Genomic DNA, 22458 nt, shown 5'->3' with positions numbered 1-22458 from the left:
CATGACTCAGAAAATGCTAATGTCTGCTCCCAAGCACACAGACTTCTTTTTTTCCACTGTCCCAGGCATGTGATGAGGGGGTTGTCACTGCAGCACATTGAGGGCTAGTGAGTATTCAGATTTGAAATACGCTTGGAGTCAGGCAGATGTGCATGCTTGGTGAAACATTAGGGTAAAAGTCTTCAATGTAGGCAGATTTTCCTCGAAAAGGGAAGTTAAATCACAAATGAAGCATGAACTCAAGTCTGCTTCTGACCCATAGAGTGACCGAAGATAACGTCTTTGTTCAGCAAGCCTGATCTTTGGGTGTACCTACAGCAGAACTTGCTCTCCTGACAGATCGCTAAGGCTATTACCCCCATAATCTCATATTCTCTGGGCTCCTGTCGTCCCTGTAGACCAATGCAGGCACATGAGATATCCTCTGCCTAGTGCATCAACAGCATCGAGTGCATCAACATGCCTGGAGAGGGGCAAGTGTCAGAAAGGGGACAGGCAAACCTTCGCAGTTTTTATTACTGATATTGATTGGGTAGCTAGAAGTATGCTTTGGCTTAGCTGAGCCTTAAATTGATCTAGCATGAGATGTTGTTAGAAAAAAGCAATGCTGTAAAGAACTGCAGAGGGTAGTCAAACCAGAGGCAATTAATATGGTGACTTGACAACACTTACATAAATCATATTTACAAACCATAAAAGCAAGCCTTTCCTGCATTTACAACACCAGGGAGTCTGGAGAGAGCAAGCTTATTTATAAAGACAATAGCACTTGGGAACAGGATGCTGAGGAGAAACCGTGACAGCAAGCTGAAGGAAATCCCATCTAACTGCTTCCACACGTTCTCCCAGCTGGGAACACGCGGCAGCACCGGGAGGCAGCCCGAGGGACAAGCGGCAGCCCCGGCGGCCCGCCGTGACCCCCTGGGGCCCAGCCGGGGAGCGCCTGCGGAGCACACGGCTTCCGAAGGTGTGACATCAGCGTGGCTTCACCACCCTCGGAGGGGCGCCCAGGCCTGTCCCCGGCCCCGGCTGAGCCAGCCGGCCGGGAACCACCCCCTGGGCGGGATGGTCTGCCAAGAGGCGGGAGAGCGACCGGGTGCTGCCTCCCGCCCCCCAGCCGTTCACCTCTGTGCCAGGAGGGCGAAGGGGCCGCGCGCGGTCCACGGGCGCCTCGTGCCCAACGCCCCTTCCCCCCTCCGCTGGCGTCCAGCGAGCGAGCAACGCTGCCTCCCCCTCCACGGGAGGGCGGGCTGACGGCGAGCGGCCCTCGGCATCCCGGCGCACGGGGGCTCCGCCGCGCCGCTGCCCCAGACCCACCGGACCCACCGCCCCCACCGGCGCAGCCGGCTCCGCCGGCGCGGCTCACGCAGCCGGGGCTGGCTCCGCCCCGGGGGTCGCGCAGCCACCGGCCGGGCCGGGCCGCTCTGCCTGGCGGCGCCGCCTGTGCCCGCGTCCCGGCGGGGTTTGCGTGACAGCGCGGGCACCCGCCGCCGCCCGTTTATGTAACCCGCCGCCCGGGCCCGGTTATAAAACGCCGCCAAGGCAGCGCCGCCACCAGAGCCTCGCTGCCGTCGCCCGGAGCGCCGCGGTAGTCGGGAGGTAATGGATGGGATGGGATGGGATGGGATGGGATGGGATGGGATGGGATGGGATGGGATGGGATGGGATGGGATGGGATGGGATGGGATGGGATGGGATGGGGCCCTGCAGCGGGCAGCGCACCCGGCCTGGCCTGGCTTGACCCGGCTCGGCTTGGCTCGGCCGGGGCTGTCCCGCTGGCGGGCAAGGTCTTGGGGAGCAAAGCGGAGCTCAGTGGGCCAAGTCGGTTCGCCGCTCTGGCTTAGTAGCGGATCCAGCCCGTCGGGCAAGAGTGGGGGGCTGGGTGGATGTGGTGTGTGGTGCTGCTGCTGCCTGACCCTACCTGCAGCCTCTGCAAAGCCTTTCCCATCCTCCTGTCATCCTTGCACATACCCGCAGCATGCCAGTGCCGATCAGTAATTTTGCAAAAACCTGTTTAAAAGATTTCTGGTGTAATTAACTACAGAACCTATCCAGAACATGAGAGGTATGCAATGCAGTCAAATGTTCAAAAGTCTAACCAGGTCTTTGCCCCTGGTGTTGCTGTCATCCTGACTTTTTTTCTCCTCATCTGTTGTGCAACCTTTCAGGCTTATACGTCTGCTCTTGCCGACGTAACCAGAATATCTGTTCTTGTTTCCCATAAGCAAGGCTTTCCCAGGGTTGACCAGCCTTAGAGTTCAGGATGTGTCCAAGCTAAACAACCCTTCCTTCTCCCCACCACTTTTGTTTTACTTATACAGGAAAAAAACTACTGCAACTTCTTGACTTTAGGCGATAGGAAGAGGCAGAGAGGAAAGGGCAATTCCTGTTTCTTTAAACCTGGCTCTTGTATTTCCAGTTTCTTAAAAGGATGACCATCTCTCTCCCTGAGAAATCCACCACTTCTGCAGTGGTGGATATTGTTGGTCCTACTGGTTATCACCCTCTCAGTCCTGGGAAGAAAGAAAGGCAGATGCTGGGAAAAGAGTGATTGGTGGAATACACCTAACTTCACACAAAATTCAAGTAACCAGCAGTGGATGTCTTTGTGGAGAGTTCTCTCACCTTGCTCTCTTAGTTAGCTTGGTGACTGCATTGGCTTTCTGCAACATTGCAGTAAATTTTTAGCTTGCCAACAAACACCGTCATGCCAGCAGCTAGAAAGGAAGTAAATGATTACACCAATGTGTTAGTCTAACCTGTCGTGTTCAATTTCTTGAAGGGACATGCAGTAATTACTCTCTTCCTTGCTGTAGTTCCCTGGAAAGGGAACAGGAAGGTTTACGGCTGTGAGGGCACCTGGCTAAAAGGCAGGGTACAAGTTATGCGCAGGCCTTGCACAGGCCGCGGAAGTTGGGGACTGTAGAGTTTCCAAGTTCTTCACACACCACGTCAAGCCAAGAACTTTAAACTTTCTTGTTTTTAAATGAGTGAAGGGATCCAAACTTGGGCTCCAGTTACAGCAACAGAAAGGAAGCAGCCCTTGACAAAAGAGCTCTACTGCTGTGACTAATAAGTGAATCAATATTAATGGTTATACCCTTATTGATATATTCCCTACTATGCAGGCTGTGATGCAGGCCCAGGGAGCACAGGTCCTTCCCTTTGCTCTTCATATGTCCTCCCTTTCAGGTGCTCCCATCCTGAGCGACAGAGGCAGCGTATCTGCTTGAAGCAGAATGCTTTATAACTTTGTGATTACAAATAGATACCATATTTAATTTTCCTTAATGTACCAGTTTGTACCATGTATTTCCTTACTGTGGGATCTCCCAGCTCTCTCCCTGTGGAAGGGGGAACTTCTACTGTTCTTCAGGGTAAATGGTGCCTGCAAACAAATCCAAATTTCTCTTCCTATTTGTAGTTGTGAAGTATCTCGATACCAGTGTGACTAAAACATGATAAGCAACATGTGTAATTGCTATTTCAACCACATTGGTATATCCAAAACAAACTTGTGCCAGCAAACAAGTTGCATGTGACTGGCTTTCATTTTCATAATCACAACTGGTTTTCTTCCTGTGGGTCTTCATACAGGTTCACCAATAGGATTTCTCTGCTCGCTTTTTGGGGGTGTGAGGGGAAGTAAGCCTGTGACACTTGAACGAAGGGAGCTTGAGTCTTAGCAGCTTGCATTTGTAGTCCCCACTGTGTTGAGCAAGATGGTGACCATCGCAGATGGGCTTGGGTTTTACCTCATTAGATGTTCTTTGAGCTAGCATCACTTCAAGAACAGACATGTCTCATTTGTAAAGGCTACATGTATTGTTCTAAATCTGTGGGTTTCTGTGCCTCTGGGGACTACTGGCTGTCTTCCAGTGTGGATGTCCATCCTTTTGGAAACTTGACACATGTAAGGATTGGTGTGGTGTGCATGAACTTGCTTTTCCAAGGCACTTACTGCAGAAATCTTTGCCCGCATATCTCCTTTTCTGCATGTTTTTGTGTTCTTTGTCTCAACAGATGGGAACTTCTCAAAACAACAGTGACCTCAAAAAACTCCATGCAGTGGAGCTGGACCTGTGTAACAAGGACATGATGGCTGACACATTTGATCACAGCATTATTTCTGTTGGAGAAGAGGAAGGAGCACGCAATTTCCAACGTTCTCTTCCAATACGAGAGTCCCTCCGATCCCCTCGGGGCTCTGTTGTGAGTTTCCATAACATCCAGTACTCCATTAAGCAGTCCAGTGGATTCCTATGTAATTGGACAACTGTGGAAAAGAAGATCCTTCATAATGTTTAGTAAGTTCTTACTTAAATAAAACACTGGAGGGTAGGAATTAATCTACTGCTGTGCATCAGTGACCTCAATACCTTCCAGATCCATCTGTGCTGGTAAAGAAATGACTACCCTCCTTCCAGTACGCGGTTCATGTGAGCACTTTCTAATTTGCTTTTAGGCAAAATAGCCGGGATATAGCTGGAGCCGTTTCAGTTATTGATCTCAGCAAATTAGGACCAAACTTGTATGAAGTCTTCTGCCAGAAGATCTGAGGGTTCCTTTAACTACAGTTCAGGCTGCAGTTGGAGGAAATGAGCAGCAAACAGGGGTTGTTTCTTCTTTTCAAGACCCAGCTCAGCAGGGAAGACACTTAATTTCTGTCTTTTGTAGATTGCTTTTTATGTCCAGCTTTGGTTCTGTTCTGACTGGCAGTCTGGGACAAGAAAGGAAAAATGATTATTGATTTCAGATTTAAGGAGAAGTTTTTAATAATCTCTAAGTTTTCCTTTCAACAGCATTTTGTTCACACCTTTACTGTGAGCTGCATGTGAACAGTCCTCTATTTGGAAATAACTCTTTCCTTCTTCCAGTGGCATTATGAAGCCAGGCTTGAATGCTATCCTGGGGCCAACGGGGAGCGGTAAATCTTCGTGAGTACTTTCTTCTGCTCCTTCAAATGGACAGTCAGCTGTTCAAAGAGGATTTGGGGTTCTGAGGGTTGCTCCAACCCTCAGAACATGTGAGGGATCCGCAGGCTCAGACCTCTGCATGCCTGTGAGAAATCTGGAGATGCAGTCAGACCTTGTGGCCCTCTGCTGTCGGCTTTGCTGGAGTTCTTGCCCTGCAGCGGTGTCACACCCCTCATCTGCTCCGACTGGTGGTCCATATTACTGCAGTCACCTTTGGTGCTGGCATGAGTTAAGATACCAGACTGAACTGGGGTAACTGGAGCTCACTTGTAAGCTCTGTCCTAGAACTGTCATGGAGTGGGGAGGGGGTGCAAGCTCCCTCTGGGCAGGAGACATCATCCTCTGTGAAGTCACTGCAGTAAGACTCCCTTGAAGATGCTAGGCCAAATTCCTCTCTGACAACTGACAGGAATAGGGTGTAATGTCAGTCTGCAGGATGCTCTGGATCCTCACCCCAACTTGGCTGTGGCCTGCTGGTGGGGGTGCACATGTGCTTGAGTTCTTTGGGTGAAAGCACAGAGAAATACCATGCAGACTATCTCCAGCCCATGATGATGCTATTTTCTCTCCTGTGTAACCATGGTAAGAGAGCTCTTCGTCACTTTCTGCCTTTGAGAATGTCAGAGACTGGCACATATGGCCAGGGTTCACACAAGTGTGTCTGTGGTGACCCTTGATCTTCTCTAAGGAGACTACTGGCTAATCAGGACGTTTTCAAGAGCAGCAATTCATCAAGGCGGTGCTTACTTAACTAGCAGACAGGCTGGCCTCTGCATTAGCAGTAAGGAGAATCCAGTGATACGTTAAAACAAAATTACTTTGTGGAATTAATCTTAACTCTAGTCTTGTTTATACCCATTTGGATTAATTTCCTTGAGATTAGTTATTTCTGTGCTCCCCTGGCTGGAGAGCAGACTGCCACTACTTGGCAGAGTGCTTTTGTCTGTGTACATTTGAGGTTGTGTGTTAATACGGAGACTGAGTTGATGTCTGTAGGGGGTTGACTGCTGTGAATTGTGAGGGTCTGTAGACTATCATACTGCTGTGGCACACCTTGTGCTGGAAAATCCTGTGTCTACACCAAGGCTTTCTGTACAAAGAGCTAAAGCCCCCAGAGTAGAGGAAGCCCGTTTCTGTGCCCTTTGGTTTGCAGCATGCTGTGAGCAGACTGTAACTGCAGTCCTGACTGGTGGTATTTATCCAGTCAAAGGTAAAAGCAGCTGTTATTGCTAAACCTAATGCCTGGTGTTTGTCTGAAGTCTCCTAGATGTGCTGGCTGCCAGAAAGGACCCAGCAGGCCTGTCTGGAGAAGTGCTTATAGATGGCATCCCACAGCCTCCAAATTTCAAGTGCATCTCAGGATATGTTGTGCAGGTGAGTAACTGCCTTCAGTGGAGGCCTGGGAGCCCTTGGGAGGGAAGACCGCATAAGATAAGCAAAAAGAGTGGTAATTTTCAATGATCCCTCCAGAGTCTAATTTGATAACTCAGATGTACTCAGTATTTTTCTGGGATGTGGAAGACAAGAGGATCAAACCGTTACTTCAGCCAAGTCAAGCACAGAGACTTTTGTCTTCCCAAAGCCACATGGATGCCCAAACCTCTGGGCCACTGTGGCTTGTTCTTTGGACTCTGCCCTGAAGTACTAGCAAGGGTTAAAAAAAAAAAGTGAGGAAAAACGCCGTAACACCCAAAATCTCTTGTTGTAAAGCTCAGAAGCAGTTTGAGCTGGAAGAAGTACCTTCAAACTATCAGACAATAATTCTCGGAAGTAAATAGATCCCTGCTGTTCTTCCTCTGATTCTGGCTGGCTGGGACAGAGCTTCATTCCACACAGAGACAGGAAAAGCTGGCTGAATCTGTGGAAGTGGGTGGAGGCCTGGACCAATAATAGACCCTCAAAGCCCTGGGGGAGCTGAGGAGAAGGGGATTCTTGGCAGCCATATGAGCAGCCAAATCTGGAAACCATCCAGGCTTCTGACTGCGGACAGATATGAAATAGGCAGCTTTTCAGAAAGGTGCCAGCTGGGGGGGCTCTGGGAGGATGCATGTGACGAGACTGATGCTGAGTCTAGATCCTGCAGGTCAAAGATCCCCAAATCCTCAGTGTTCTATGAATGGCCAGGAAGTTTCTTGCAGGTGGTCCCAGTTTGAGACAATTGTCTCTCAAATGTCCAAAGCAACTAAACTTAACCTTACAATGATAGGCAACTAGGTGAGACATTACGTGGTCTCTCTCCCCTCCCACCTCTGTGCAGTACTCCCTGGATCTATAAAGATGGCCCAAAGACTACAAATAACACTTAAAGCCGAAATACCTAAACACATACATAATTTGAGGGTCAGTCTTATGCAGATGAGCACATAGACATGCTAAGTCATGTGTTATCAGTATAAAACTGCTGGTGGGCTCTCCACTTGTGCCTTGCAAGTGATGGTGTCATGCCACAGTTTGTTACGTTTGGTAGTAAGGTAGCTTAAATTCACAGTTTAGTTTCGTGTGTCGTGACCCAACAGTTGTATTGGTGGATCTGAGGATGAGGAATGGGAGGCTAGGGTGAGAGACTGAGGGGGTGTGGGGAGGGAAGTCATGGTAGGAAATTCCTAAACCAGCTTTGTCAGCAAAACCAGTTTATCATAACACTACAAGCTGAGTAATCTGTCACATACTTCTAGCACAGCAGCGTGTTCAGTCTTCCTCTGTTAACTCCAGTGCCAAACATGGTTGGCTTGCACATCCTTTGTGCTGCTGATCAACTACATCTGATGTGGAAGGAGTCCCAAAGCAGGCACGAATCTGCTGCCCTGCAGCTTAGGGGCTGTGCCTTCCAAAAGGGCACTAGATTTGAAAGGTGCCTGATGAACCAGCATGTTTCTAAGCAGCTGCCCAGTGTTGCAGCCTTTCTCCCATCATACAGTGGGATGCAGAATTGGCTCAAATATCAAAGCATGGGTGATGTAGAGGCATGGAGCTCTGGATGGACGTGATGTCAACTCTGTTTGGCTCATGGTTGGTACAGGTTGGTGTAGCCTGCCTGTATGTCAACTGGATAGATTTGATTCTTACTCAAAATGCACAAGACTGTTGAAGCTTTTCTAAAGGGGTAGCCCTTAGAGTAAGATCTTGTACCCAGGAGTTATAGATAGTTGAGACATGGAAAAAATAAGGAGCATCTTAGTGCAATACTGTTGCTTCTCTGAGGACCTGCTGCCAGCGAGGAGCTGAGGAAAGTTCCTTGTTGGCAGCTGAACTTGGCAGGTGCTGGGGACCACAGCAAGATATGGCTTGTAACGGGGAACAGAGCTGGCTTGGGTGACTCACTGAGTGTCTACCTTGAACACTGAGCACTAGCAATGTCTGTTGGCTTGAGCTGGACTGGCAGAAGTTTAACACTTTACAAAATCAACTACCTGCTCTGACTCCCTTTGGCTGGTAAGGAAAATGCACATGCAGTACAAAATGGGCACTTGAGCCCTTCTGAGCCTGAAAGCAGGCTGAGGTGGTGCTTGGTGTAAGCTGGGAGCCTGCAGAGCTGCATTCTCCTCTTGACTGCTACTGAGTGACCTTGAATTTTGTGTCTTGTAAGTTTTGAAGCAGGGTTTGTCCCTCAGTCCAGTTTCCACTGTGGTCCAGCTTATCCAGCAGCTGCCACTACAGAGTCTCTGGTGCCCAGTCAGGTAGCTGAGAAGGAGGCTTTCCAACTGTCTGTTCGTACTGCTTTCAGGATGATGTTGTCATGGGCACAATGACAGTGAGGGAGAACCTGCACTTCTCTGCTGCCCTGCGACTCCCCAGCTCCATCAGTGTTGAAGAGAAGAAAGAGCGAGTCGCCCAGATAATCAGCGAGCTGGGATTAAGCAAAGTGGCTGATGCTAAGGTGAGCAGAGAGAATACCTTTCTCAGAAATCTTACTACCTCTGGAGACTGAACTACTTGACTCTGGGCAGTATGGCGTACGTAGTGCAGCTGCAATAAACTAAGCAGGAACCTGACTAAACCATGCTGCACACAAGAAATCAGTCTCCAGCTCGGGAGGTAGCTTGAGAAGAGGTATGTATATTTGCTACTAAAAGGGGAAGAATTTTGAACTACGTCTAGCATGTTGTATAAGTTCAGAGGGGAAAACGTTGCCTAGTCATCGTACCTTGGAAAGCTGCTCAGTCATTTCCTGGCTTTGTGGGACAAGACAGGGAAATTGTTTTTACAGCACTGAAAGCTGTGAGGGATGGAAAGCTGGGCTGTGATGGAGAGGTTCTGTGCAGAGTTTGCTCCTCCCAGCAGCATTTTTACTCTTACTTTACTTACCCCACTTTTACTGTAGCAGCAAGCGAGCTACCAGCAGAAGGCATCCCTGAACACCAAAGCCACCTCTGACTGCTGTGGCCTCATCCTGGCTCTTCCTTGTCAGTGTCATCCTTGTACCCTGAAGTCATAAGGTGCCTGGTACCTCTGAAAATCAGGCTCTGCTTACTGCTACACAGTCCCTCATGTTGAGTCGGACCCATTATCTGCTGCTGGCCCTAAAGTTTGCTAATGGAACTCTGAAAATGAAAAGGACTGCTGGGTGTGGAAAGCCCTGAACTGGAGAGCATGCACTGACTAGGTCTTGTAGCAAATACCTGATTTCTTCTGCTTGTAGGTAGGAACCGAATTGATCCGGGGAGTGTCTGGAGGGGAACGGAAGAGAACCAACATTGGGATGGAGCTCATCACAGAGCCACCCGTCCTTTTTCTGGATGAGCCAACAACTGGCCTTGACGCCAGCACAGCCAATGCAGTCCTTGTCCTCTTGAAGAAGTAAGAGTCAGTTCTTCAGGGCTCTGCTGCAATTTTGTTGTCAGATCATCAGTAAAAAAAGAACGCTGTTAGGACTGAGTAGCTACAGTGATCTTTTTTTTTAAAATCAAACAAACAAACAAGCTGGACAAGTAGAAGTGGTAGTAGATTATTTATTTGGGTCTTGTCCATGGCCTTTTGAAGTTGGTGGGAATCTTTCCACAGCAAATGTTGGATTGGAACCAAAAAAGCAGAGGTAGCTTGGGCAGCTTCCCTTTGCCACAGACGGGGTGGACTGGGAGGTCAGGCCTTGTAATCATAATTTCTTGGCCTTACAGCTGAGTCTGTTACAAAGCCTGTTGCTCCACTCCAGCAACAGCCTTGAACTCAGATCAGACTTCACCTGCAGGTTTACCCTCAATGTTTACTGTCACTGTTTACCTTCATCTCCTGTGCTTTGGAAATGAACTGTTTTCCGGTACAAAGAGGGCCAAACAAGGCTTATTTAATGAGTTCCTAACCCTCCTCCTGGGTTTGTAGCACGTTGCTGGTTTTGCCTGTGGGTGGGGCATTTTGTTCTGCTGTTTGTGGATAGAGGTGTTTGATCAGCAAGGATACTTGCTTAGCATCAGTGCTAAAGCACTTGCAAGAGCATCTGACAAACCTGAAGCAAAACTGGTTTTGGCTTTTCTTAGAGAATAGATCTTCAGCAGAAGAGCTAAGAGAAATCTCAGCTGGGCAGACTGCCACAGTCTGCTATGTAAGGCCTGGTACTGCGATTGAGTGCAGCAGGACCATTCCAGTTAGTCAAGTTGAAGCCTGATGTACAAAACATGTAAAGGAGGATTTACACACAGCTGTGGCCTCAACTTTTGCTAGCTACAGAGAACATCATACTTTGTCTACCCGGATTGCAATGACAGTCTCTTGTAATGACGGATGCTGTCTTGAAGGTCTTGCAAGCAGCATCTGACACAGTGACAGAGGAGGGGGAACTACAGCTTTTCTGGGTCAAGACCCTGAGAAGTTGACAAGTACTTGTCTTGGATTGGGATATTTATGTTTCGTTTGGGTTAACATGACCTTTCTGAAATGCAAAGTTTTGTGTATTTGAGAGATGTTTTGTTTCTATTTCAGTCTCTCAAGAAGAGGGCGGACCATCATATTTTCCATCCATCAGCCCCGCTACTCCATATTCAAGCTGTTTGACAGTCTGACATTACTAGCTTTGGGAAAGGTGCTGTACCATGGTCCTGCGAAGCAGGCCCTGGAGTACTTCAGTTCTATTGGTAAGTCTTCTGTGCCAAGAGCAAAGGCAACTGGCTAATGAGTTTAATCTGTGGGTAGAGTCTCACCCTAGCACTGGGTAACGGTCCTGTGCTGTTTTATCACTAGGATACTAGAGGCTGTGTACACATACAGTCTGAACAGTGTTATGTTAGAACAGGAAAAAAACATAATGATAAAACTGAAATTTTTCAGACAACACAGAACATGGCTCTCTCCTGCCTTTGTGTTGCCTTGCATCAGGACAAAACCGCCAAAACACTTGGACATTTAGAAACATGATGCACAACAGACAGGATGGTGCTTGTAGTTCTATCAGGCCTGGGTGGCAGACCCAGTGGGTTTTGAACCACAGCTGGCAGATTGGCAGCAATCTGTAGGGGCTGATCCAAGAATCTGCTCTAGTCTGAGTGCAGATGGGCGACCGAGAGGACGAAATCATGGTTTGTCTGAAGACGGGTTAATAGGTGCACTGTTGAGTGTCTGCCCCCTCTCCAAGTAAGCAGGGTGAAGGTTTCTGACTATAATAGACAGAGAATATGGAGTGAATTTCCAGTCTAGTCTAGATGCAGCCATGGACGCATTGGATTGTGAGCTTTCCCTGGCTTGGTGGGGGATGCTTTAACCTGCTTCTACTTCTCCTCTTAGTATCCCACCTCACTTCCATTCTCACAGGAATGCTGTAGAAGAAGCATCCTTGCTTTTTTTTTTTTTTTTCTTTCCTTTCTTTCCTCCTTGTCCCATAGCTAGAACCATATTATTATGAGAAGCCACTCTTGGACAGTCCTTCCTCTTCCTTGTGGCCAAGGAAACACAAGCAAGAGCTGAGCTTCTAGCGCAAGGATCTGAGGCTGTAGAGCAGACATCCAGCAGCCTCTACCGAGGAACTGTGTGTCTTGCAGAGTGGGATGTGGTTGAACAGCGCTGGGAAGAAGGCAAGAGTTGTCCATGCTGAGCTGTGTAGAAGCAAGTTACAGATTTCTCCTCGCCTGAAATTAGTGGAGAATGAACAACTTTGAAGCTCTGTATAGATACCTCAGATTCACCAGCTCCTAAATCCTGTCCATTGTACTGCTGTAAACTAATGCTCATGGAAAGCAGTGAAGTTTTCATGTAACAGCATTGTGGAAGAGTGATATAGTATCAGACCTGGCCTTCCAAGCTATGCTCTGTACAATACAAACATGTTGCATGTGGGTTTTTTTTAAGGATATGAATGTGAACCCTTCAACAATCCAGCTGACTTCTTCCTTGATGTCATAAATGGTGACTCAACTGCTGTGGCAGACCACAGACCTGTGGATGCAGGAAAAGGTAAATCGTGGAGGATGAATCCACTGTTGGCTGGTGTAGAAGGGAAATTGTATGTGGTGATGGCAAGCTTTTATTCTGTGTTTCCTCCAGTCTAAGGGCACTTCATTATCTTCTTATTTTTCCTACTAATAGATATACTTTGCTTCAGCCTTCTTTAAAGAGAAAAAGAAAGCTCAGAAAGCTTTTAAATGGGTTTTTTTTTCTTCCTTCAGTAATATAGGAGACCGGTGATAAATATTAGTAATTTACAAACATGTGTGGGAAGGACTGAAACACTAGAATTGCTTAGTCTCAAGAGACAGCTGACAGAAGACAGAAGTTTTCAGTCACATAAGAGGCTCCTGCAGAGAAGACAGGGTAGATAGGCTAAGGAGCAATGGATTTACAGAGCAGTAGGAAAGAATGGAGAAGAGAAGGCTCCGGGGTGACCTTATAGCAGCCTTCCAGTACCTGAAGGGGGCCTACAGAAAGGATGGAGAGGGACTTTTTAAAAGGGTGTGTAGTGATAGGACAAGGGGGAACGGCTCTAAACTAAAAGAGGGCAGATTTAGATTAGATATTAGGAATAAATTCTTCATCATGAGGGTGGTGAGTTGTGGATGCCCCCTCCCTGGAAGTGTTCAAGGCCAGGTTGGATGGAGCTCTGAGCAACCTGGTCTAGTGGAAGATGTCCCTGCTCGTGGCAGAGGGGGGTTGGAACTAGATGATCTTTAAGGTCCCTTTCAACCCTTACCATTCTATGATTCTATAATGGAACTAGATTAGAGAAGAAACTCAATATAGTGAGTAAAATGTTGGGAAATATTTGTTTGGGGATGCTGTAGCATGTCCATTATGACAAGGGTACAGTTTCTGTGATGGTTCTCTTTGGGGATGGGGAAATGGATCAGAGCAAACAGTGATTTCACCAAAATTCAGTGAAATAAAGGTTTTCTGGTGTGTCATTCTAAGAATATTGCTATTTTTGTCCCACAAAGAACAGGCAGATTAACTAGGTTTGATTAAAACTGTAGGGAAACTGCCTCACTCAAGCTAGCCTCTTAAGCTCAGAGCTAAGGCTTGAACAATTCAAATTCTGTTGGCATTCCTGCTTTTTTTTATTCAGCCTTCAAAGTGGCTGAGTGTGTTGATGGGCCGTGTCTGAAGGTAGGGTTCATGGGGAATCACAAGCCACATCTTGTCTTTCTCACTCAGAGGTGAACAGTGAAAATGGAGTGGCAGAAGATAACGTGGACAGCAGTGTGGTAGATCTGCTGCACCAGAAATATCTCAACTCCAGCCTGTATCAGAGCACAAAGGAAGCACTGGGGAAAGTGGAGCTTCGACGGGGAAGCAAGCAGAGTGTAACCAAGCAGGGGCATGAGATTACCTATGCAAATGGATTTCTCACCCAACTGTACTGGGTGTCCAAGCGTTCCCTGAAAAACCTCATCAGGAACCCACAGGCTTCTGTTGCACAAGTAGGTAACAATTACTAAAAGTCTCAGACTCCCTCTGCTCTCAGTCCCACAATTTGAGTTTGTAGGAAAGACTTTTGTTTTGAAAGGCAGGCAGGGAAACAGGAAAGTCCTGTGCCACTGCCACGTAAGCGGAGTGAGATGCCCAGCTACCGTTGTTGCCTTTGAAAAAAATCTCCATTTTGGTTTAGCACAAAGACTACTGCACTGAAGATTGGGGAGTAGGAGGAAATGCTCCATTCTCTGGTTCACATGGGGTGCTTCTAGGGTGACATTAATTTTGTGCCTCACTTGAAGTTTTAAACTGGGTTATTCATTGAGTGTGCTTCTACTAACCATTCCCAGCCAAGGGAGATCAGAGGAAGAAGAGTGAAGCGGATAAACTCGGAAAATTTGCCATAAGGCTTTTAATCATGTGTGTTATAGGTATACATTGGCTCACAACAGCAAAATTTTAGGCAGGTGTGAATCTTAAACCCTGCATATGCCTTAATGATAAGTTTGTCCATGTTTATGTATCTGAAGGACTCCCTTTTCTCTTTCTTCTTTCCACTTCTAGATTGCAGTGACCATAATTCTAGCCTTGGTTGTGGGTGCTATCTTTTTTGGTGTAAAATTGGATCAAAGCGGCATTCAGAATCGGTAAGTTGGAAAGCCACAGCTTTGTTCATTTTTCTATCTGTAGCAGACAGGTTTCAGCCACAGGGAAGGCCTTGGGATCCCCTTGGACCACAAAGAAGGGTTGAGTTCACACGCCTCAATGCACTGTAGTATGGTATCGCCGGAGGCCTTAAGTGACTGCAGTTGTGTCAGGCTCGCACATATGTACAAAGGAGATGTGAAAGGGAAGGTACAGAAATAAACCTGGGTTTACAGCTAGATCTACAGTAGCGAAATTAAATATCCATTCTGTGGATAGAGACAGAAAAGCACTGACTTGATGATATGATGATGTCTGAGGCTGCCAGTGTCAATATAGGATTTTTCCACACTTTTTAACAGTTCTGTTTTGCCTTCTAGGGTTGGATCCTTGTTTTTTGTCACCACAAACCAGTGTTTTTCCAGTGTGTCTGCAATTGAGCTGTTCATCAAGGACAAGAAACTATTTGTGTAAGTAGTGAGGCACTTGGACTGTCTCATACCCTGGAGTGAGGTGGGGGAAGTATCTTACAGGCTAAACAAAGTTATTTCCACCAAAGACTTGATTGCTCCCTTGCAACATCAGATTGTAATAGTAATGCTAAATTGGTCTGTAGAGCAGGGAGCTGAAATGCTAAGAGGTGGGGGAAGGAGGGGAGAAATAAAATGCTTTTGCATGCTTGCTGTGTCAGAGTTTATTGAGAAGTGCTTTTCCTACCTGCTTTTGGTAGCACCTGTGAATCCTGCAGACTGTGAACCTTGCCCGTCCTCTTGCTGACAGGGTTGAAATGCTGTCTTGCAATGGTTCTAAAGTGGTAAGACTGTGCAAAGATGAAGGGCGAGTTCTTGGAAGAGCTTTGCAAGGGATGGTCAGGTGAAGAAGGCTGCTGGCTGGCTTACAAGAGCTCCCTAATAATCAAGCACATCTCTATATATACGTATATGTGTTTGTATGTGTGTATACATATGTAAATACATGTATATATTGTATACACACATGTATATATACATGTATATTGAAAATGTAGTTTGGAATAGCCTCCAGCTCACAGGATGAAAGGGCAAGAGACAGTTCCTATGCAGTCCTATGCAGTCAAGAAGAAATTGGAGATTTGTGCCTGGAATGCACATGTCCATCCACATTGCTCAGAGTAGCTTAATATTGCCCCTAACAGCTGCTCAGGAGTGAATCTCCCACACACTGACATTTCTTGCCAGTCTGCCCTGCTTACCAGCTTAGCTAACCAGCTGTGTCAATGGGGATTTTGGCACCTCACCAATTAAAGCTTCTTTTCATGAGCTCCATTAAGCAGCAAAACAATTATGATGACATTTAATTGCCCTGTGAACTGGAGGTCAGTTTATGTCCTAAAGGTGTTTTCCCTTTGTTGGGTATCATTCCTTCTCCCCTGGAAGAAGCTGTATGAGTTAGCTGTGGATGAAGTGTTGCTCCAGTTACTAGCAGTCTAATACTTTCCCATGTTCTTGTGTTAAGGATCATTCCCTTTGAAATGAGATTTAGGAGCTTTTGTCCAATATGTTACTTAGAATTCACATAGCATTTCATTCACTTTCCTCAGAGGGCTCTCAGTATGACTGCAGCACCTGTGAGATAAATCAGCCCTTACTTTACAGAGTGGGAAGTGACAGCACAGAGAAAATAAGCAACTTGCATATAGAGAAGGAGTCAGTGGTAGAGAGCACAGAAACCAAATCAGAATAAACCAGACACACACACACTGAGCCTGCTTCCTAGATAAGCTCTAAACCTGTACAACTCCCCTCCTTCCTGTCCTCGCAGCCATCAGTACACCAGTGGATATTACCGTGTGTCTGCCTACTTCCTGGCCTTGATGATAGGAGATCTGCTGCCCATGAGAACTGCTCCAGCCGTCATATTCTCATGCATCAGTTACTGGATGATTGGTAAAGAATTGATGCTTTCGTTGAACCTGTCATCTTCCAACACCTTTGATTTCTGATTTGGCCAGAGTTTAATTCCTATATCTATAACATGAAACTAGTTGAACCTTCAACTGATTTAAGTGGTTGGCATCATAACTTCGGAGGACTCTGGGGCAGGGGCAGAGACACCAGCAATCTAAGATGGGGACCTACTTGACCACATCTTTCGGTGATGCTCTTTGGGCCTTTGGAGCATGCATGGTTCCTGCCAACTCCAAACTTCATCTTTCTTCCTGCGTTCTCTCTCTTGTATAGGAGTTCAAGAGTACCTCTCTGGGATTCATAATGTGGTTGTTTACTGGACTCTTTCCTGTCTGTTTTTTGACAGGATACCAACCTGTTGCAGGCCATTTCTTCTTCTACATGCTGACCGTGGTACTGGTGTCCTACACGTCCACGGCCATGTCATTGGCTATCAGTGCTGGGATGGATGTGGTGGCTGTGGCCAATCTGCTCATCACTATTTGTTTTGTCCTGATGCTTGTAAGTATATAAGGCTGTGTGGGCTCCTTTGGTGGAGGTGAGACAGGCTGAGAGGACTGGATTGAGCCAGCCCTAAGCAGACTGAGAATCCACAGTCCAATAGCATGTCAACCCCATGCCTGTGATTTTATTGTCACTGTAGTCAAAGATGTACTTCTGCCAACTTGTAATTTAGGGGTCAAACCATTGCTCGGGTGCAATTCAGCAGGTGTGATGCCACCAGAGCTTTGCAAACTGTGTGCCCTGAAAAAGTGAGTTTTTTAAAATTGTCCTTACAAAAATTTATTTTTTTTTTTTAAATCTTGCATTTCCAGTATTAACTAGATCATTTAAAAGGAAAAAAATCTTGAAATAAACTTTCAATCAATTGATTTTATTGCATTAATTTTTATTGCCCAGTGGGATTAGCAGGAGCATACTGTTTCTTTAATTCAGTATTGCCGTTGGGTTCCAGAAATTACTTCAACACTCTTCTTCAAGGACTAGGGAGAGAACAAGTGAGAGAGAAATGAATTTTGACTACTCATAGATGAGGGATGTGAATTCTTTTTCAAAGAGATAATGTTAGTGATGAAACTTTTTGACTGTGAGGCCTATCAATTTGCTTTAGAGTAAAAAGTACCTCATGTCAGGTGATTACTGGTAGCTGTCTGCATACATATTCTGAGCCCACTACGCATCCCTTATTCTTTGATTTGCAACTTAACCTGCTTTTGCAATAAGCTAAGTGATAGTGTACCGCTTCACATGCTTGCTGTGCGTGAGAAGTGTGTATACATAATGAAGGGTAGCTGATGTACATTGGATTAAGTCACAGCATATAAGGAATGGCACATGCACATCCTGAAAGACAGCAGGGTAAGCACAAGAACGCTTGTAATGAAACACAGCCTGAAGCGTTATGTTTAGCTATGAAGTCCAATTGTGCTAAGAAGTAAAAGAGCAAACCTTATTCCAGGCAGGAGAGAGCACAGATACAAGATCTAGGGTCAGAGGGGAAAGCTGGAACAGTAACAGCCCTAAAGGTTTCCTTCTCGTTTCTCTACTTCCTCATCTCCCAGTCATCTTTCTTTAGCCTCTGGCTAGCCCTACCACAGGACATAGTCCTCCAGAAGAAACTGTTAGCATGCATGCTTCTTAGCTCACAAGTGGATGTAGAAAACCTTTCTGACCTCTCTGCAAGAAGTTCAGCTGGAGTACTTGGGTGTGCTGTTGGGCCAGCTGGCTGGGACTGCTGCAAGATTTGAACCTCATGCCTGTAGGCACAGGCGTAACAGCAGTAGGATGTCCATCTGTCCCAGTGCACCTGTGGTGGGCAACTGCAATATCTGTGCAGGAATGGCACTGTTTGCAGTAAACAGAGTTTGTGACTCAGTAGTCTCTTCTGTTCTATTTCAGATCTTTTCAGGCCTCTTAGTAAACCTCCCCTCTATAATGAGCTGGCTGAACTGGCTCAAGTACTTCAGCATCCCCCGATACGGCCTCAGTGTGAGTAAAAAGTAGCGTCGGTCTCCTGTGAGTAATGTAGCCACACTGCTGCTTCCTGGAGAGGTTTTGAGTATAAATGAAGTTCTCTTAAGTCAGATTGGGTTTCTTTCCAAGGAAGCAAGGAAGCATGAACATGTAAAAGAAGAACAAACCAGCCAATCCCAAAAAGGAAGCAAAAGTCAAATCTCTGTGTGAGAGGTGGAAGTCTCAGAGACTGAACAAATCCTTTGTGACACAAAATCAGTGCTGCTTGGACAGCAGCAGGCAAGCTGTGCAGTGAGACGCTAATTCCTAGCCTGAATAGTTGATCCCTATGGTTTAGAATAAAGTCAAATATTGTATGGCCTCTCCAGAGGCTCCTATTTGGGTGGCCAGTTTGAGGTTAATGACTGTCCAACTAGTTAAAGGATTTACCATAATGCCTGAGTTTCTCAATCTTCATTGTGGCTTCCTCTGAAATGAAATATGACTTACTGCCATTTCTGAATAATAAAGAGCTGGGGTACCAGAAAGCTAAGGGCGCAGCTGCTTGAAACACAGTTACTAGACATAGCAGGTTGCCCACTGGTCATGGGTGGGAGCTGTGCTTGTATCTCCTGTCTTCATCCTGGCCAAGCCTATTTGGGAGGAAAAGCTTGAGTAAAAATGAGTGAAATGAATGCTGGAGCTGGTGCAGGGTGGTGTGGGCAGGACCCTGTTGACCGGCAGTGGAAGAGAAACATAGGATCAGGGACAGGAGATGTGTGAGACCTCCCTGTTTGGGTATTACTGAGATATTTTATCAGAGTTGCTGAATGTGGAAGTGTCCCCTGAGATTGCAGTTAGCCCAGGTTGCCAGTTGCAAGGGAACCCTTCCCTTCTTGCCTTGGCTGACTGTACCATCTGCTTCAGTGTGCTGGTGCCGGGGTGTCTGCATGCAGCCACGTGGTTTTCTAGGCCAGTAGACTGACCCAGATGAAAGTGGATGAACAGGAATTCACAGCTGGCATGACAGAAACCCATGGCTAAATCACTGCAGCATAACTTTGAAGCCAAAGACTCAGACACTGAACCATCCTGCATGTAGAACATGGAGCAGTTCCTCACAAAGGCAGTGAGCTTCAAAATGAAAAAGAGCATAAATATATGATTCCAAGGATGGTGTCTTCTAATAATCCAGTTCCTTTGAGGTGTTTCAGTTCTAGCACCCCAGATTGCTAACTCTGTAAAAATCTGATGTCTGCCTCTTTCTCTAGGCTCTTCAAGTGAATGAATTCAGAGACCTCTACTTCTGTGGCGAGAAGCCAAATGTTACAGCATCTGTGGGAGATGCAGGCAGCTGTCCCCCCAGTGTTTCAGGAGAAATGTAAGTCTCTAACTCGTGGTGGTTCTTGGGCCTGAATTGTGGTGGCTTGCTTAAAGAGAAGTCTGACCGTTTCAAATTTTTATCATTCACAGAATAACTACTCACAGGCCAGTCTCAATAATATGTCCCAAAATAATACATTTTAGGATTATATAGTAAAACTTAACAATTACCCAAGAGCGAAATAGGGATGAAACTTTACTCCTAAAAATAGGTGGATTAACTGAATTAAATTTTGTTTTTAATAACCTATCCCTGGCTTATCAGTTTTCTTAAACAAACCCAGGGTCACTTAGCAATGGAAATGCAGCGTGTGGACAGCTGCAAAGTTGTTGGGAAGCAGTAGACTTGTGACCAGAAACATGCCTGCCCCTCAGAGCTTTTTTGTAAATATTAACCTCCCTGCAGATACAACAGAGAGCCAAGGTATCAATCTCCCAATGCTACTGCCCCATTTGAAATATTCTTCACTATTGATACTGTAAGTTGTAACAATGCAAGTATTTCACGACACATGCTAGAGGGCTGGCAAATTGAGGTTGTTGCAGGGAAGAGTGCTAGAGCACTGTTTCCAGAGGTTTTGGACCCCAAACCCCGGCTATGGACCTCCTATGATTGCTGTGTGAAACTAATGCTTTTGTAATTATCACAGTTTAATGTGGTTCTGAGGTTTACTCATAAATTGCCAGCTATCTATAAACAACAATTAGGATACTGCTGAAAAATGATGAGAAACGGAGATCTAGATTTGTCCCTTGAGCTTTTTTTAGTGATAGGTAGGCTTTGAGGAGCAGGAATAAAAGTAATTACCTGAAGACTTGCACCATATAGTAATACCAACTTCTGTCCCATGCTTTTCTGCAGGTGTTTTGGTGAAGCATACCTGTGCAGCCAAGGAATCACACCTACCAACTGGGCAATGTGGGAAAACATAGTGGCTCTCTTCTGCATGACTGTTATCTTCCTTATCATTGCCTATGCAAAACTCCGGTTTATGAGAAAGTTCACATAGACTCCCACACTGCCTTGCTCTGCAGCCTCTCCAGTCTTAAAACTGTAAAACTTGATAGGGCCTACTGGAGATTGCTAAAAGATTTCAACTGCCCTTACTGGACTTCAGATGGGAACCCTGTCCCCTTGTTTCTGGAGCATGATCTCCACACGATTGTATCATTTTGTCTATAAGAAGAAATGCATCAATGTACATTGTGTAAGTGATTTTTTTGGTAAGAGAATAGAATTCTCATAATTCCTTAGGTACATATCAAACTATATATTGTAAAGCATTCTTCTTCTGTGGCCAACTTATACAGGAATTGTTCAAAGAGAAACATTTTCCTTTGAACATGTGAGCTTCTCCATCATGAATGGTATAAGGTGATGATGGCATATAAGTGTTGATATGTTGCCCCTTGTTAGTGCCTGTTACATCTGAGCAGAGCCAGAGACCATTCACAGCATGCTGGGTATGCATTTGAGTTTGAAGTCAGTACAGGGAATGAGTGCTCCTTGCCAGGCAAGAATAGTCCTAATAGCTTCTCAATAGAAGCTACTTGCAGAAACAACTTTTGCTTGATTAAACAGTGGTGTAAGAGATCTCATCTAAGAAGAGTGAGAAATATGTATTGTTGTACTGTAAAAAAAACCCAACACAACAAAAACAAGCTCCCAAAAAAACCCACCAACAGCAAAAATTACATTTACTACTTAAGAGGGTGGGAGGAAAATCCATTTTTTTTAAGTAAAAATTTGTATACTTCACAGAATCACAGAATGGTCGGGGTTGGAAGGGACCTCTGTGGGTCATCTAGTCCAACCCTCCTGCTGAAGCAGGGTCACCCAGAGCAGGCTGCACAGGACTTTGTCCAGGCGGGTCTTGAATATCTCCAGAGAAAGAGACTCCACAACCTCCTTGGGCAGCCTGTTCCAGGGCTCCGCCACCCTCAGAGGGAAGAAGTTCTTCCTCATGTTCAGACGGAACTTCCTCTGCTTCAGTTTGTGCCCGTTGCCCCTTGTCCTGTTGCTGGGCACCACTGGAAAGAGTTTGGTCCCACCCTTCAGATATTTATAAGCATTTCTAAGGTCCCCTCTCAGCCTTCTCTTCTTCAGGCTGAACAAGCCTAGCTCCCTCAGCCTCTCCTCGTAGGAGAGATGCTGCAGTCCCCTCACCATTCTTGTAGCCCTCCGCTGGACTCTCTCCAGTAGCTCCTCATCTTTCTTGAACTGGGGAGCCCAGAACTGGACACAGCACTGCAGATGAGGCCTCACTAGGGCAGTGTAGAGGGGAAGGAGAACCTCCATCGACCTGCTGGCCACACTCCTCCTAATGCATCCCAGGATCCCATTAGCTTTCTTGGCAGCCAGGGCACACTGCTGGCTCATGGTCAACCTGTCGTCCCCCAGCACTCCCAGGTCCCTCTCCACAGAGCTGCTCTCCAGCAGGTCTGCCCCAAGCCTGTACTGGTGCCTGGGTTGTTCCTCCCCACGTGCGGGACTCAGCACTTGCCCTTGTTGAACCTCATCAGGTTCCTCTCTGCCCAACTTTCCAGCCTGTCCAGGTCTCGCTGGATGGCAGCACAGCCTTCTGGTGTATCTACCACTCCTCCCAGTTTGGTGTCATCAGCAAACTTGCTGAGGGTACATTCTAACTCTTCATCCAGGTCATTGATGAAGAAGTTAAACAAGACTGGGCCCAGTACTGACCTCTGGGGGACACCACTAGTTATAG

The 22458-nt window shown here is 46.4% G+C and overlaps 1 protein-coding gene across 2 annotated transcripts; it reads left to right on the top strand.

Annotated features, from left to right (window-relative positions):
* The first annotated feature begins 1387 nt into the window (after positions 1-1387).
* LOC104339428 (broad substrate specificity ATP-binding cassette transporter ABCG2-like) lies at positions 1388-21327 on the top strand. 2 transcript variants are annotated; one of them, XM_075422745.1, is made up of 16 exons: positions 1389-1599; positions 4024-4307; positions 4878-4937; positions 6236-6350; positions 8701-8853; positions 9616-9773; positions 10890-11041; positions 12249-12353; positions 13548-13813; positions 14370-14452; positions 14831-14920; positions 16251-16375; positions 16743-16897; positions 18296-18385; positions 19621-19730; positions 20595-21327. In XM_075422745.1, the coding sequence occupies exons 2-16, from the start codon at positions 4024-4026 to the stop codon at positions 20740-20742; spliced, it is 2094 nt and encodes a 697-aa protein (XP_075278860.1). In that variant the 5' UTR covers positions 1389-1599; the 3' UTR covers positions 20743-21327. The 2 variants fall into 2 exon arrangements, with proteins under 2 accessions (XP_075278862.1, XP_075278860.1); XM_075422747.1 differs by lacking the exon at positions 18296-18385 and having other exon boundaries at positions 1388-1599.
* Positions 21328-22458: the final 1131 nt, after the last annotated feature.

Source organism: Opisthocomus hoazin, chromosome 6 (assembly GCF_030867145.1).
Source record: "Opisthocomus hoazin isolate bOpiHoa1 chromosome 6, bOpiHoa1.hap1, whole genome shotgun sequence".
Classification (NCBI taxonomy): Eukaryota; Metazoa; Chordata; class Aves; order Opisthocomiformes; family Opisthocomidae; genus Opisthocomus; species Opisthocomus hoazin.
Note: the sequence above shows the minus strand (reverse complement) of the source record. Positions and strands in the feature narration are given on the sequence as shown.